Below are 12602 nucleotides of genomic sequence, written 5' to 3'. Positions count from 1 at the left end.
AATAATAATAATAATAATAATAAATTATTATTATTATTATTATTATTATTATTATTATTATTATTATTATTATTATTATTATTATCTCCTCGATTCAAATTTCCACGTGGTTGCTTCGCTGAGGCCTGAGATGCCAGTGCTTAGAGCTTTCCCACGGTCGATGTCTCGCTATTACCAGTTGATGTGTTTTGTCTTAATATGTTTGACAGTTTGAATAATGTTTCACACTGTTCCCGTCATGACTTTCCTATATTAGTAATCTTTCGTTTTCGCTCAAACGCCGGAGAATTCCTCCCCTTCCTCCCCTTCCCCTTCACTCTCCCATATCCTCCCTACCTTTCCTCCCTGGCTACTGCAGCTGTTATTCAAGGTCGCACCACCCTTCCTTCCTTCCTTCCTTCCTTCCCACCCCCCACTTCCTCCTCTCTCACATGACGCTGATCTCTCCTCTTCCCCCTTCCCTGTCCCCTCCCTCCTCCCTCGGAGTTGCAGTATTGACCACAGTTGTATTATTTGAAGCATGTTTCCTTTGTTTGGATAGCCAGGATAGGCACTGAAGTATTCTTTTATTTTGACTACCGCTACCGCAGTACCGCACACCGCGTACCGCACTGGGAAAGAAAAAAATGGGATCGCACTACCGCAACCGCACTACTCCGGAAAAAGTACCGCACTACCACAATCGCACTACTGATTTTTCAGTACTGCGCTCACCTCTGGTGGCTGGATGGGCCCCGACTCACCTGGGCCAGCCACATCGATTACCTGCATACCTCCTGCAACAAGCAGCTGAACATCATAAAGAGAATTGCAGGCATCCACTGGAGGGGCTAACCGAGAGCTGCTCCTTCATTACTACCGCACCACCATCAGAGCGCGACTACTGTATGGTAGCAGCATCAATGGGGCAGCAGCTCCCTCCACCCTCGCCAAACTGGACACCGTCCAAAATGCTAGCTCAATTGAGGATCGCAATGGGGGTCATGCGGTCCTCCCCAGTGGTCTCCCTCCACGCAGAGAGTGGCATCGCCCCTCCAACAACCTACAGAATGGAGGTGCTGTGCCACCACTACCACCACATCATGATCCTGCCACCTTCCCATCCCCTCTCAGAGCTGTACAGCACTTCAGGAGTGGACCAGCACGTACGCTCCAGTCTGGCTCCCTGCAGCCCGCCAACCCCTGATAGTAAGGACACTACTGGTGTACCTACTACTCAACCCCATTTCACCACCACCACAACCTATCAGCCCAAAATATTTCCTCCAATTTCACTTCTTCATCTTTTCGTCCTCTCCTTAACCCTGACGGTAGCACCGCCGTCTCATTTATCTCTAAGGCTGAACTCTTCTCTCAGACTTTCTGTAACAACTCCACTTTGGACGATTCTGGGCATATTCCTCCTACTCATCCCTCCCCCCCCCCCCCCTCTGACTCCTTTATGCCTGTTATTAATAAGGGTCTTATTATAAGACATTTCGTCGCCCAAGAACACCTATTTGACAAGGCTTTCGTAGGAGTTGTGGGCATTTCCAGGAGTAGTTTTATGAGCCTGGTGGTAGTTTGACCCTTCCTCTGTACCCTGAACCTGAAGAAACACACATTAGAACCCGACTGACCACCTCTTTGACCTTAAGAAATAGCTGATGTGAGCAGCGAAAGTGTCTTATAATACCGACTAGTAAGATTCTTAAGAATGATGTTTTCTATGACCTCTCTGGCCTCAACTCTCAGAAGGCTTATGGACCTGATGGAGTGCCTCCTATTGTCCTTAAAAACTGTGCTTCCGTGCTGACACCCTGCCTGGTCAAACTCTTTGGCCTCTGCCATTGACATTGGCGACTTGTTCGTCGACTACGGCGAAAGACCAATTCGCCGAAGTCGCCGACCTATTTCGCCAATGTGTGAACGGGGTTTTACTGTCTTAACCGGCATCGGCAAAGCAAATGTACCGCCGTCACACCTGCCATCTCACCACTCGGCGGGCCGGGGTTGGCGCGGTGGCGCTGCTGCCTGGCACACGTCGGCTGCCACCGGCTGATTAGAATGCGTCTCATCGACTTTGATTCGACTTCATGTTTCTGGGGCTAAAACGGTTTTAGCACTTAACGAGGATCATCATTCTACTTCCCTCCCTTCGACTGGCATACTCTAGAATAATCTCACTTCATTCGTGTGTATTCCCTCCTCCTTATGACGAATATTTTAAAAAGGGGGAGTGTATAAAGACATTTATCCAACCTAATCTGTCCTTCTGAGATTGAAATTCCCGGCTATCCCCAGTTTTCAGACGTAGTGCTACATCAGGATTTTTCTCTTTATACTATGCCTAAGAGCTGTTTCCTTTGCCATCAAGGAAAAAAAAAAATTCTCGACGAAGCCAGTACGTCACTGCACGGTGTCGGACGCAGTGTTTACCACTTACCAGGCAGTGGAAAGAACTCCGAGAAGCCGTAGAGGCCGCTCATCAGGCACCTGTAAACTGATAATGCCTGGCTTTTTGTACCTGTTGTCATGGGTGGCCACAATCGTACACATATGCATGGGGACACTTTCTCTAGGTAAGACAAGCGAGGTGTATTTGTGTGCTTATGTAGGCGAATCGTACGATTGATGGTGTGGAAGGAAATCGTGTATTAAAATTAAGAATGAGGCTATTCACCCAGCATAGCTTCGTAAATAAGGATGATGTATTTGAGTGATTTGTTGAGCAGTTCTGCAAATATGTCGATGTCGTGTATTTACTAAGCAAATTGGTACAAACAGGGCCCGAGAGAGGGGGGAGGAGCTGGTATCTCAGCACCAGGGCCCGGCCGCCCGGGCATGATTTGTATAAATTAAGATACTTAGGGGCCCGGAATTACTTGCAGCACCAGGGCCCAATGATAACTATCTGGCACTGGGTACAAATAGTAACATCTCGCCGCCTCATTAATTTAAGAACTACTCATAAACCAACGGACAGTAACCTGTCACTGCACTAATTAACTAAACTATTGGGGAGCAGGTAAAGATTCATTTTGGTACCGTGCCAGTATTTCATTAGCTACCTACCTTATGAAACATCACTATAGTCTGTCTCAACTAAACACACGGTTGTGGGCGCGTTCAGCGTACGAGATCCCTTGTACAGCGTAGCCACGCGTCTCCTAGCCATCGATGTAGAAATGTTCTAATATAAGTAAAACCATGGCAAATATGATCAGCAAATATGCATACACATTTAATCTTAGTATTATAATGTATGAAAGAACAGTTAACTTATTATGGATAAGATATTTATAAGCATATAAAGAAACGTGGCAGATATATTTTACAGTGTTGCTAAAAAAATGCTATACTTATTATTGAGTTTCCCTTACATTTTGAGATGGGTAAGTAGTTTCACAATTATATTTAGGTTATATCGTGAAGGAATGTACGTTAAAATAAGCTGACATAGGTATGAAAAAAAATATACATTCAAATCCTTGTGGCAGTAACACTCCCGGCCATCACCCAGACACTCCCGGCATCCACACAGATGGAGAGATTTTTGTTCGTATAATTTCCCACAATTTCTGTATTATAACATAATAAATCAGGTTGAATAAACGAGAGAGAGAGAGAGAGAGAGAGAGAGAGAGAACCAACGTGGGATTAAAAACGTGACAACACTGTACTCCCACTTATTCCCTAGAGACCTACGTCACAGCTGCACGTTTGGGTGAGCTAGACTATTGCTCTTCATATATCTTTTCTACAAACGTTCAACAATCATGGAAACGTTTTCAAAATCCAATTCAAGGACTATTTATTGTTCAAAATAGGGGATAATATGCACAAAAGCGCAGCCTCCTCTGGCGGCGGCGACGGTGCTGCCGCTACAGCCGCAAAATAGCTCGCAGAGGGTTTAGGGTGGGGGAGCATATTTAAACTACTCCAACCAAACTTTATAACCTGCTAACGGGGGGCTTCACCCCCATCAACCCCCCCGTTCTAACCAGGGGGGCTGCACCCCCTCCTGGACCCCCCCCACACACGTACATGCGACTTATTTCTGCGAGGAGGTATTTCTCGCAACCGGCTGCACCGCCGCCAAAGGAGGCTACGCTTTCATGAATATTACCCCCTATTTTCAACAATAAATAGTCCTTGAATCAGATTTTGAAAGCATTTCCATGATTGTTGAACGTTTGTAGAAAAGATATATGAAGAGCTAGTGATGTTTCATAAGGTTTACTCACCTGGTTTACTCACCTGGTGGGCTTCCCGACCCCACAATCCACATGATGGGGAGGGGGTGCTAGGAAGCCAGCACTGCTGATGCACCAGCTCTCAATGTATAATTACATAGACAAAAACAAATACTAATGAAAGATCTGGATAGTGCATCATCTGCAGTCAACTTGTAATTGAATTTATATGATTAGATGAAGAGCTATAGTCCATTTAATGATACACCATGTATTCGTTATATGCGAGGGTTACATTCTGCAAAAAGCTCGCATAATGTGAATTCCCATATATCGAACCTATCATCCCATGAATTATAGGGGGTTATGTTCCACGACCCGGTTTCAAACCCTCCAACTATTTATTCCGGCACCGTTTCACAATAATAAAGCACTAAAGCACTAAAGATTGCTTCCGGGGAGACACGCCCAAAGTCTATGATTTAAACTGATAATTAGCTACCTGAGGATTCATTTAAGGATCGGAGGGAGGAAAAGGTTAATTATAGGCGAAGAAAGTGCGGGGAAACATTTGCACCCTCCACCCTCTAGTGCGAGTCGTCCACCATACCTCACCAATCAGTCACACCAGCGCCGCTACTCGCATAATAGCAAACTTTTCTCGCATAAAATGAATACTCGGCACATTTAGGTTAGTCACATATGAGTGAATTCGCATATTTTGAACTCGCATATATCGAATACCCGGTGTATTCTAAAAGTTTGTCCCCAAGATGATGAGCTAGTGCTGATTTAAATAGAGATAGAGACTGGAGGGTGACTAGGGATTCAGGGAGGGAATTCCACAAAGGAATGCCTCTGACACTGAAGGACCTCTTCCTTAGTTCGAGCTGGGTCCTAACATGTGCTACTTTGTACTGGTAGCCTCTAGTGGGTAGATCAGGAGTTAGAACAAAAAGATCTGAAGGGGAGATTGCACATTTATTATATTATGAAAGATCTGCCAGTACTTGATCATGTCATGACGGAGCAAACGACCGTGTATTGAGAATAAATTTAGTGATTTTAACCTTTCAAGATAATTTAAATTTTCTAAGCCCCGAATGTACTTTGTCCAATGCCTCTGAACTGACTCTAATAATTTCAAATCTCCAACATAGCCTGTGTTCCACACAGCCAAGGAGTATTCCAATAGGGATGAGTAATGAAGAGGGGGACCATAAAGGAAGCATCACGATTAACTGTTGCTTTAAGGATATTCTGCATAACGCCTCTGGCTTTGTTGACTATATTAGCAATGTGGTGATGAAACTTCGAAGTGCAATCAACTGTTATTCCTAAATCAACAGCAATATCTTTTATATGAAGGGGTATGTTGTCCATGTAATAAAGTCCTGATAGGCCTTAAACTTCCCAGTCCATCTGACGTCTCTCGAATCTTAATAAAACGCACTTGGAAGAATTCATAGTAAGACCCCAGGATTTAGATGTAGTAAAAAGGGAATTTATAGCTTGTTGACATTGCATCATATCACTGACTGTATTTGGGCCAGAATCTGTCTTAGTGTTGACATACAATTTAGGGTCATCAGCAAAGATCTTGGTAGAAGCAGTTATGTTGTGTGTGAGAAAATTTACATAGATAAGAAAAAGTAAGGGGTCAAGCACAGAGCCCTGAGGGACTCCGCTATGTTCCAGTCTTGTATTACTAAACTTATGGTCCACAACAACATTAATTTCCCTGCCATTTAGAAAGTCTCTAATCCAGTCAAGTAGCTTGCCAGTGATGCCCAACATCCTCAATTTCATGAGTAGTATGTCATGTAAGTAAGGTAAGTAATGAAATACTGGCACGGTACTAAAATGAATCTTAACCGGGGAGCATACCCACGGGGCGCGTCACTCCACTCACTCGCTGCCTTCACCCATGATTCTCCTCTCCAGCAATCCACACATTAATCCCGTCTTATCTTAAGCCCCTCTCGGTAGGATTGATCAATTTACCCCAGCCATGAGTTGTGTGGGCGTTCCCTTGGTCTCCTCCAGCCAGGGTTGTCTTGCACAGAAACAACCCTATAAGCAGGATCAACATTCAGGAGGCATGCCATGCCTACAGAGCTAGAGTTGGCATTCACGAACTAAGCCTTGGACCGACCATCAGGATCCACCGGAAGAAGCCTACCGGCGCAATAGGCTGCAATGTAAAAAAAAAAAAAAAAAAAAAAGCGGAATCAGGTCATTTCGCCCATGTGTCATTTCATCCACACCAAAAGGTCATTTCGCCTAAAGTAAATTCGCTCACACACTGGGGGCATTTCGCCCACATTAGATTACAGTTGTAATATTAACCCCTTCCTGGCGGAGGATCTATATATAGACGTTTCGAAATTGGGACTTTTTGTCGGCGCGTCTATATATAGACGTTTGCTCTCATTTGCCCACACTAGATTGTAGCATGGTCTATATATAGACGATTCCTTACTACTAACAAAATTAACAAAATAAATCGTCATTTGGCATCTCAAACCCCCTGACACTTACCGACATTGCCTCTCAAGGACAGTCACCGCTTGTGCTTTGTCGGTGGCGGATGTGCTATGCACATCAGCTAACACTGAGAATTTATGCATTTTTTTTCCTATTTTATTTTATTATTAGTCTATCATGTCAAGGAGAAAGATACCTCTTAAGATGGAAGAAATGACTTCTTTGGTAGCTGAGGATATAGATGCTGATTTTTTGGATGTTTTTGATGATTCTGACTCATCTACTGTCAGTGATTACACTGATACAGAATCTAAACCTTCATATAAATATATCAATATACATATAACCAATCAAACTTAAATAACATCTATATATAGATTCAAATGTTTGTTCAGTTTTGCTGCAGAGTCTATATATAGACGTCAATCTGGAATGCCCACTTGCAGGGAATCTATATATACACGTATGGATGAAAGTTGACGGCGTCTATACAGAGACGTTTTTTTTTTTTGGTAGTACATACATCTTCCCTGCCGCCGGGAAGGGGTTAAAAAAGGTACCGGCAAGTATAGAATATGAACACATGAACTTGTTTTTTTTTTGTTTGTTTGTTTTTTTCACTTTTCACTCCTTTCTTGTGCAACATTTCAGCAAGTCACAGTTGGTAATATCAGGCTAAAAAGTAAAGTATGATATTTTCTTAGAGGCAATGAGACAGGAGTAAAAAAATATCTCCCATTATACAAACCAATAGAAAGAGGAAAGCAAGATTGGTTTAATGCAAGATGTGCAGGTGCAAGGAAAAAAAGGGACAAAGTGTGGAAAAGATTGAAAAGAAATAAGAACCAAAGGAATAAAGAAGACTTTAAGATAGCAAGAAATGAATATGTGAAAATAAGGAGGGAAGAAGAGAAAGGATACAAAAAGGATATTGTTGAAAAGTGTAAGGAGGAACCTAAATTGTTGTATAGATTTATTAATGGAAAAATCAAACTTAAGGAAAAAATAGAAAGACAAAGATGGAAATAAGGTAATTGAAGATCCTAAAAAAAAAGACATATCTGAACTACTAAATGAGGTTTCAACAAGTTTTTACAAAAAGAATCACAATTTAAGGAACCACAAGATAATAAGATAAATGTTCAAATGGAGGAAGTAATGGTAACTAAAGAAGAGATATATAAAATAATGGAGGAGCTGGAAGAGAGGAAAGCAATAGGACTGGATGGAGTTTCAGGTTTTATTTTGAAAGAATGCGGAAATCAGCTGGTTGGACCCTTATATGATATCATAAAGTGGTCAATATCAACTGGTAAAGTATATACCTAAGGAATGGCGAAGGGCTGAGGTGGTCCCTATATATAAAAGCGTGAAAAAGGAAGAACCTCTGAACTACAGACCAGTATTATAGACCAGTATATTGTAAAATATGTGAAAAAGTGATAAAGAAGCAATGGACAAAATTTCTAGAACACAATATAATTACAGAAAAACAGTATGGCTTTAGACAAGGGCATTCATGTGTAACAAACTTATTAAGCTTTTACTCGAGAGTGACGAACATAACACAGGAGAGGGATGGATGGGTAGACTGCATGTATTTGGACTTCAAGAAGGTTTTCGACAAAGTTCCACATACAAGATTATTATGGAAGCTGGAAAATAGAGAAGGATTGAAAGAGAAAATGAAAAACTGGATGGAAAGTTACTGAAAAGAAAGAGAAATGAGTATAGTGGTAAAGGACATGAAATCGGAATGGAGAAATGGAGATAGTGGGGTGCCTCAAGGATCGGTACTGGCACCAATACTTTTCCTAGTACATACGGTATATATAAATGATATGCCGGAGAAAGTAAATAGTTACATGAGTTTGTTTGCAGACGATGCGAAATTGCTGAGACACATAAGAAATAGTAAAGACTGAAATTCTGCAAGAGGACCTAAATAAGATTTGGGATTGAAATAAGAAATGGGAGATGGAGTTTAATGTGAAGAAATGTCATGTTATGGAAATGGGAAAGAGTAAAGGGAGACCAAAATGGACATAGGTATAGAATGGGAGATGGAGAAATATTAAAAGCTCAAGAAGAGAGAGATCTGGGAGTGACAATACAAGATAACCAACAGTCTGAGAGTCATGTAAATAGGATATTCGGAGATACGGATAGAATGGTAAGAAATATATGAATAGCATTCCACTACATGGATAAAGATATGATGAAAAAGATGATTACCACTATGATTAGACCAAAGATGGAATATGCGGAAACTGTGTGGTCTCCCCATAAGAAGAAACACGTGAAAAAACTAGAAAGAATACAAAAGTTGGCAATGAAGTTGGCTCTAGAACTGGAGGGATTGTCGTATGAAGAAAGGTTAAAGGAAATGAACCTGCCAACATTGGAACAAAGAAGAGAAAGGGGAGACCTAATACTAATTTATGTATTGTGGAATAAAATGGAAGAAGTAGATAACGAGGAGTTGCTACTAAGAGAAGGAAGAAACACCAGCAACACACGTGGACACAGTAAAAAATTGAGAAGAGGAAGATGCTTGAGAGACAAAAAACTATAGTTTCCCGCAAAGAAACATAGAGATTTGGAACAGACTAAGTAAAGATGTAGTATCGGCAAAGAGTGTGCACAACTTTAAGAAAAATGGAAAAGTACAGATATGGAGACGGGACCACACGAGCGTAGCTCAGGCCCTGTAAAATTACAACTAGGTAAATACACACACACACACACACACACACACACACACACACACTCTCCACCCTCACAAAAACAATTACGCAAAATCAATTACACGGGAAAGGGCTTTTTTCGTGTGTATAATTTCTTGAAGCTAAAATATGACATGTTGTTTTCCTCTCAACACAGTAATGATATTATGCATGTCCCCAACTCATTGCTCGAAGTGTGAGAAGAAGAGGAAGCGAAAAAACTGTATACATAAGGTTTCGCTAAGCCGCTAACTCTAGCGCGAAATATCTTGCGCGCCATAATACCACTTCCAGTTAGTTCTTGGCGCAATGACTGTCATTTCCATTCCTCTCACATCATAGGCTGGTTTTGCCAAGAAAAAAAAATCCAAGATATAGCTGGTACAGGCGTAACCACAAGGTTTCATATTTGCCGTCGCTTTATGGATTAATTCCATGAATTTTGCTCACTATTTCTTTTACAATTTAGTTCTAATGTTTTTTTTTGTCTTCTTATGTGTTTTAATTGCTAACTGTATATTTTTTATGATTAGAATTATGACGAATGTTACTAAGTTTTAATGTTCTTATGTTTTTATTAGGTTTTAACCCTCTCATGCACCGGGACGCCAATGGCGTTTAAAATCTTTTAGGGCCAAAGTGCACTGGGATGCCATTGATGTCAATTTGAACAAAAATATTACTTCTAAATAGTTATATTCACTCCAATGGCAACATTTTTTGTTTGAGGGTAAGTTTCCTAACCCTCTCCGAAATGAACTAATTGGCAACACTCTCCGTGTCCACAGATTTGAGCGCAATTGAGAAAACATTAACAGTTTCCGTTCACTCTCTCATCAGTCAAGCTGCACGTCTCACTGCTGTGGGCTTTAAACTTTTTGTGGGCTAGCGTGCCCATGCAGCCTAGTGATAATAGTGTTATATAGTGCAATACAGTGATTTGATTGGGTGCAACTTGTGTTCTTTTCTCTTTACAGGCAGTAGCGTATTATATTTTGTAAATTACATAAGTTCGTAAATAATAAAGTAAATAATAAAGTAATTATGATGAATAGAAGTGAGAGAATAACATTTAATGTTTATGCAACTCTACAAATCCTTCCTTGCACTCAGTCTAAAAGCTGAAAGAACTCTCACATTCAGGAGAGTTTAGCGATAGCAAAACTCGAAAGAGTGCTGTATAGTCAAATAGGGAAAATAGGGTTTCGTTCTACCATCTCGATCAAATAAAAAAAAATGGATTTCTAAGGCATTTCTAAGCATTGTTATATAGTTTTACATACACATAAATCACAAATTAAATATGGACTGTAATAATTTAACACACATCCAGGCAAGGGGTAATGTAGGCTCTGTTTTTCCCTATATATCTTGTGTTTAAGCTACTATTACTGCTCTCCTGGTGATCTTAATTGTCTGATGTGATGGTTAGTTGTGTTATTTAATCCCCTAACATGCCCAGTAAGCGAAAGTGAGTGTGTAAAGTTTTGTGGCCTCACCGTCCTCGCCGCGGCCGCCATCACCGTACTTAGCACATAGTATATTCCGTTTCCTGACCCATAACTATTCTATAAAACATCCCTAATCAACGGTTTTAACAATAACTTTAACTGAATATTATTATTAGTGTGGGGACAGCGTTGCCAAGCTTGAAAAACCCGAAAAGCATCTATGTGCATCATACTGAAGGATTATTTCGCTTACTTTAGCACTGTAATGTTCCGTTTGGGAGGGAAAGAGATGTAAAGTTATTCCAATTTTATTAATTATGCTTTCTGTGTCCTAGATTAATGAGTTTTCAGTGCATGTAGGATAACTGTGGTTCTTAACTACCATGATCCTGTCAGCCAAACATCAGACCCACAGGGAAATACGTAGTGTGAATAGCACTGCAGCCTACCATGCATGAATATGACACTTAAATCGAAATTTAATGTTTAGAAAGCAAAAATAAGTAAGTTTCCTTTAGAAAGAGACAGTCCCGTACATCCCGCCCCAGGGACGGTTTCTTTGTTTACATTGCGCAACGTTCGAGCTGGGCGCTACAGACCGCGTATATGCGAGTTTTCACCTACGTTTGGCGAGGGGTGTCGCAAATACCCTACCTGCTTATAAGTGAATCCGTGAACAGTGAGGCCGTGAACGGCGGGGGGCTTCTATATATATTTTCTGAATTTAGGCTAGTGTGTTAGGGCATCGTAGACATCAAACACCCTGCCCGCCAACAGCCAATCAGCAGCGTCCTTACTCAGTTAGGAGCCAAGGATCCAGCTTAAGTGAATGGACTATAGCAATTCCAATTCTATTTCAAGGTGTTTACCACCAACCTCATACTGACTCATCCCTCAAAATGGTTTAAATTCTCAAATGGAGCCACCTTAGTGGTTGTAAAAACATCGACGATGGTTGAAAAATTATCTACCAATTTATGAACTACTTTTCATACACCGAAAATCAAGATGTCTGCAAATAATGTACAGTAAAGCCTCACCATTTGCGCACTCATCATTTGCGCCCTCACCATTTGCGCGGCCTTAATTTACGGTCATCATCCCACCATTTGCGCAACTCGCCGCTATGAACGGCGTCTCGCTGGCAGCAAAATGGCGTCCGCTGATCTTCTGAGGACGTTTACTAGCTGTTTTGGCAGCAAAATGACGTTCGTTGATCTTCTGAGGACGTTTACTAGCTGTTTTGGCAGCAAAATGACGTTCGTTGATCTTCTGAGGACGTTTACTAGCTGTTTTGGCAGCAAAATGACGTTCGTTGATCTTCTGAGGACGTTTACTAGCTGTTTTGGCAGCAAAATGATGATCGTTGATCTTCTGAGGACGTTTATAGCCTCTTCCATTTAGCGTAACCCGTTTCTGGGTCGTGATCTGTAGAGTTCCTCATAGAGTCCCGACAACCTAAGATTTGGACGCCATTATTGGCCCTGTGTTTTCGCCGCGCTTTTCAAACACTAGCACACGCTCTCGCGGCGAAAAGACAGGGCCAGTAATGGCGTCCAAATCTTTGGCTGTCGGGACTCTATCTATCAAGGGACTCTACAGATCACGACCCAGAAACGGGTTACGCTAAATGGAAGAGGCTATTACTAGCTGTTCTGGCAGCAAAATGGCGTCCGCTGATCTTCTAAGGATGTTTACTAGCTGTTCTGGCAGCAAAATGGCATCCGCTGATCTTGAGGACGTTTACAAGCTGTTCTGGCAGC

General features: G+C 41.5%; 1 protein-coding gene across 1 annotated transcript in view; it reads left to right on the top strand.

The window, feature by feature from the left end:
- Positions 1 to 2384: 2384 nt before the first annotated feature.
- The window catches only part of LOC127003894 (protein TEX261-like), a 61097-nt gene continuing 50879 nt past the window's right edge, over positions 2385 to 12602 (top strand). The window contains exon 1 of the mRNA XM_050871002.1: positions 2385 to 2561. Within this exon, the coding sequence (XP_050726959.1) occupies positions 2489 to 2561 (73 nt within the window). The 5' untranslated portion in view covers positions 2385 to 2488. The remainder of the gene's footprint in view (positions 2562 to 12602) is intronic.

This window comes from Eriocheir sinensis, chromosome 3, assembly GCF_024679095.1.
Source record: "Eriocheir sinensis breed Jianghai 21 chromosome 3, ASM2467909v1, whole genome shotgun sequence".
Classification (NCBI taxonomy): Eukaryota; Metazoa; Arthropoda; class Malacostraca; order Decapoda; family Varunidae; genus Eriocheir; species Eriocheir sinensis.
The sequence above is the reverse complement of the archived record's forward strand: the minus strand, read 5'-3'. Positions and strand labels throughout refer to the sequence as shown.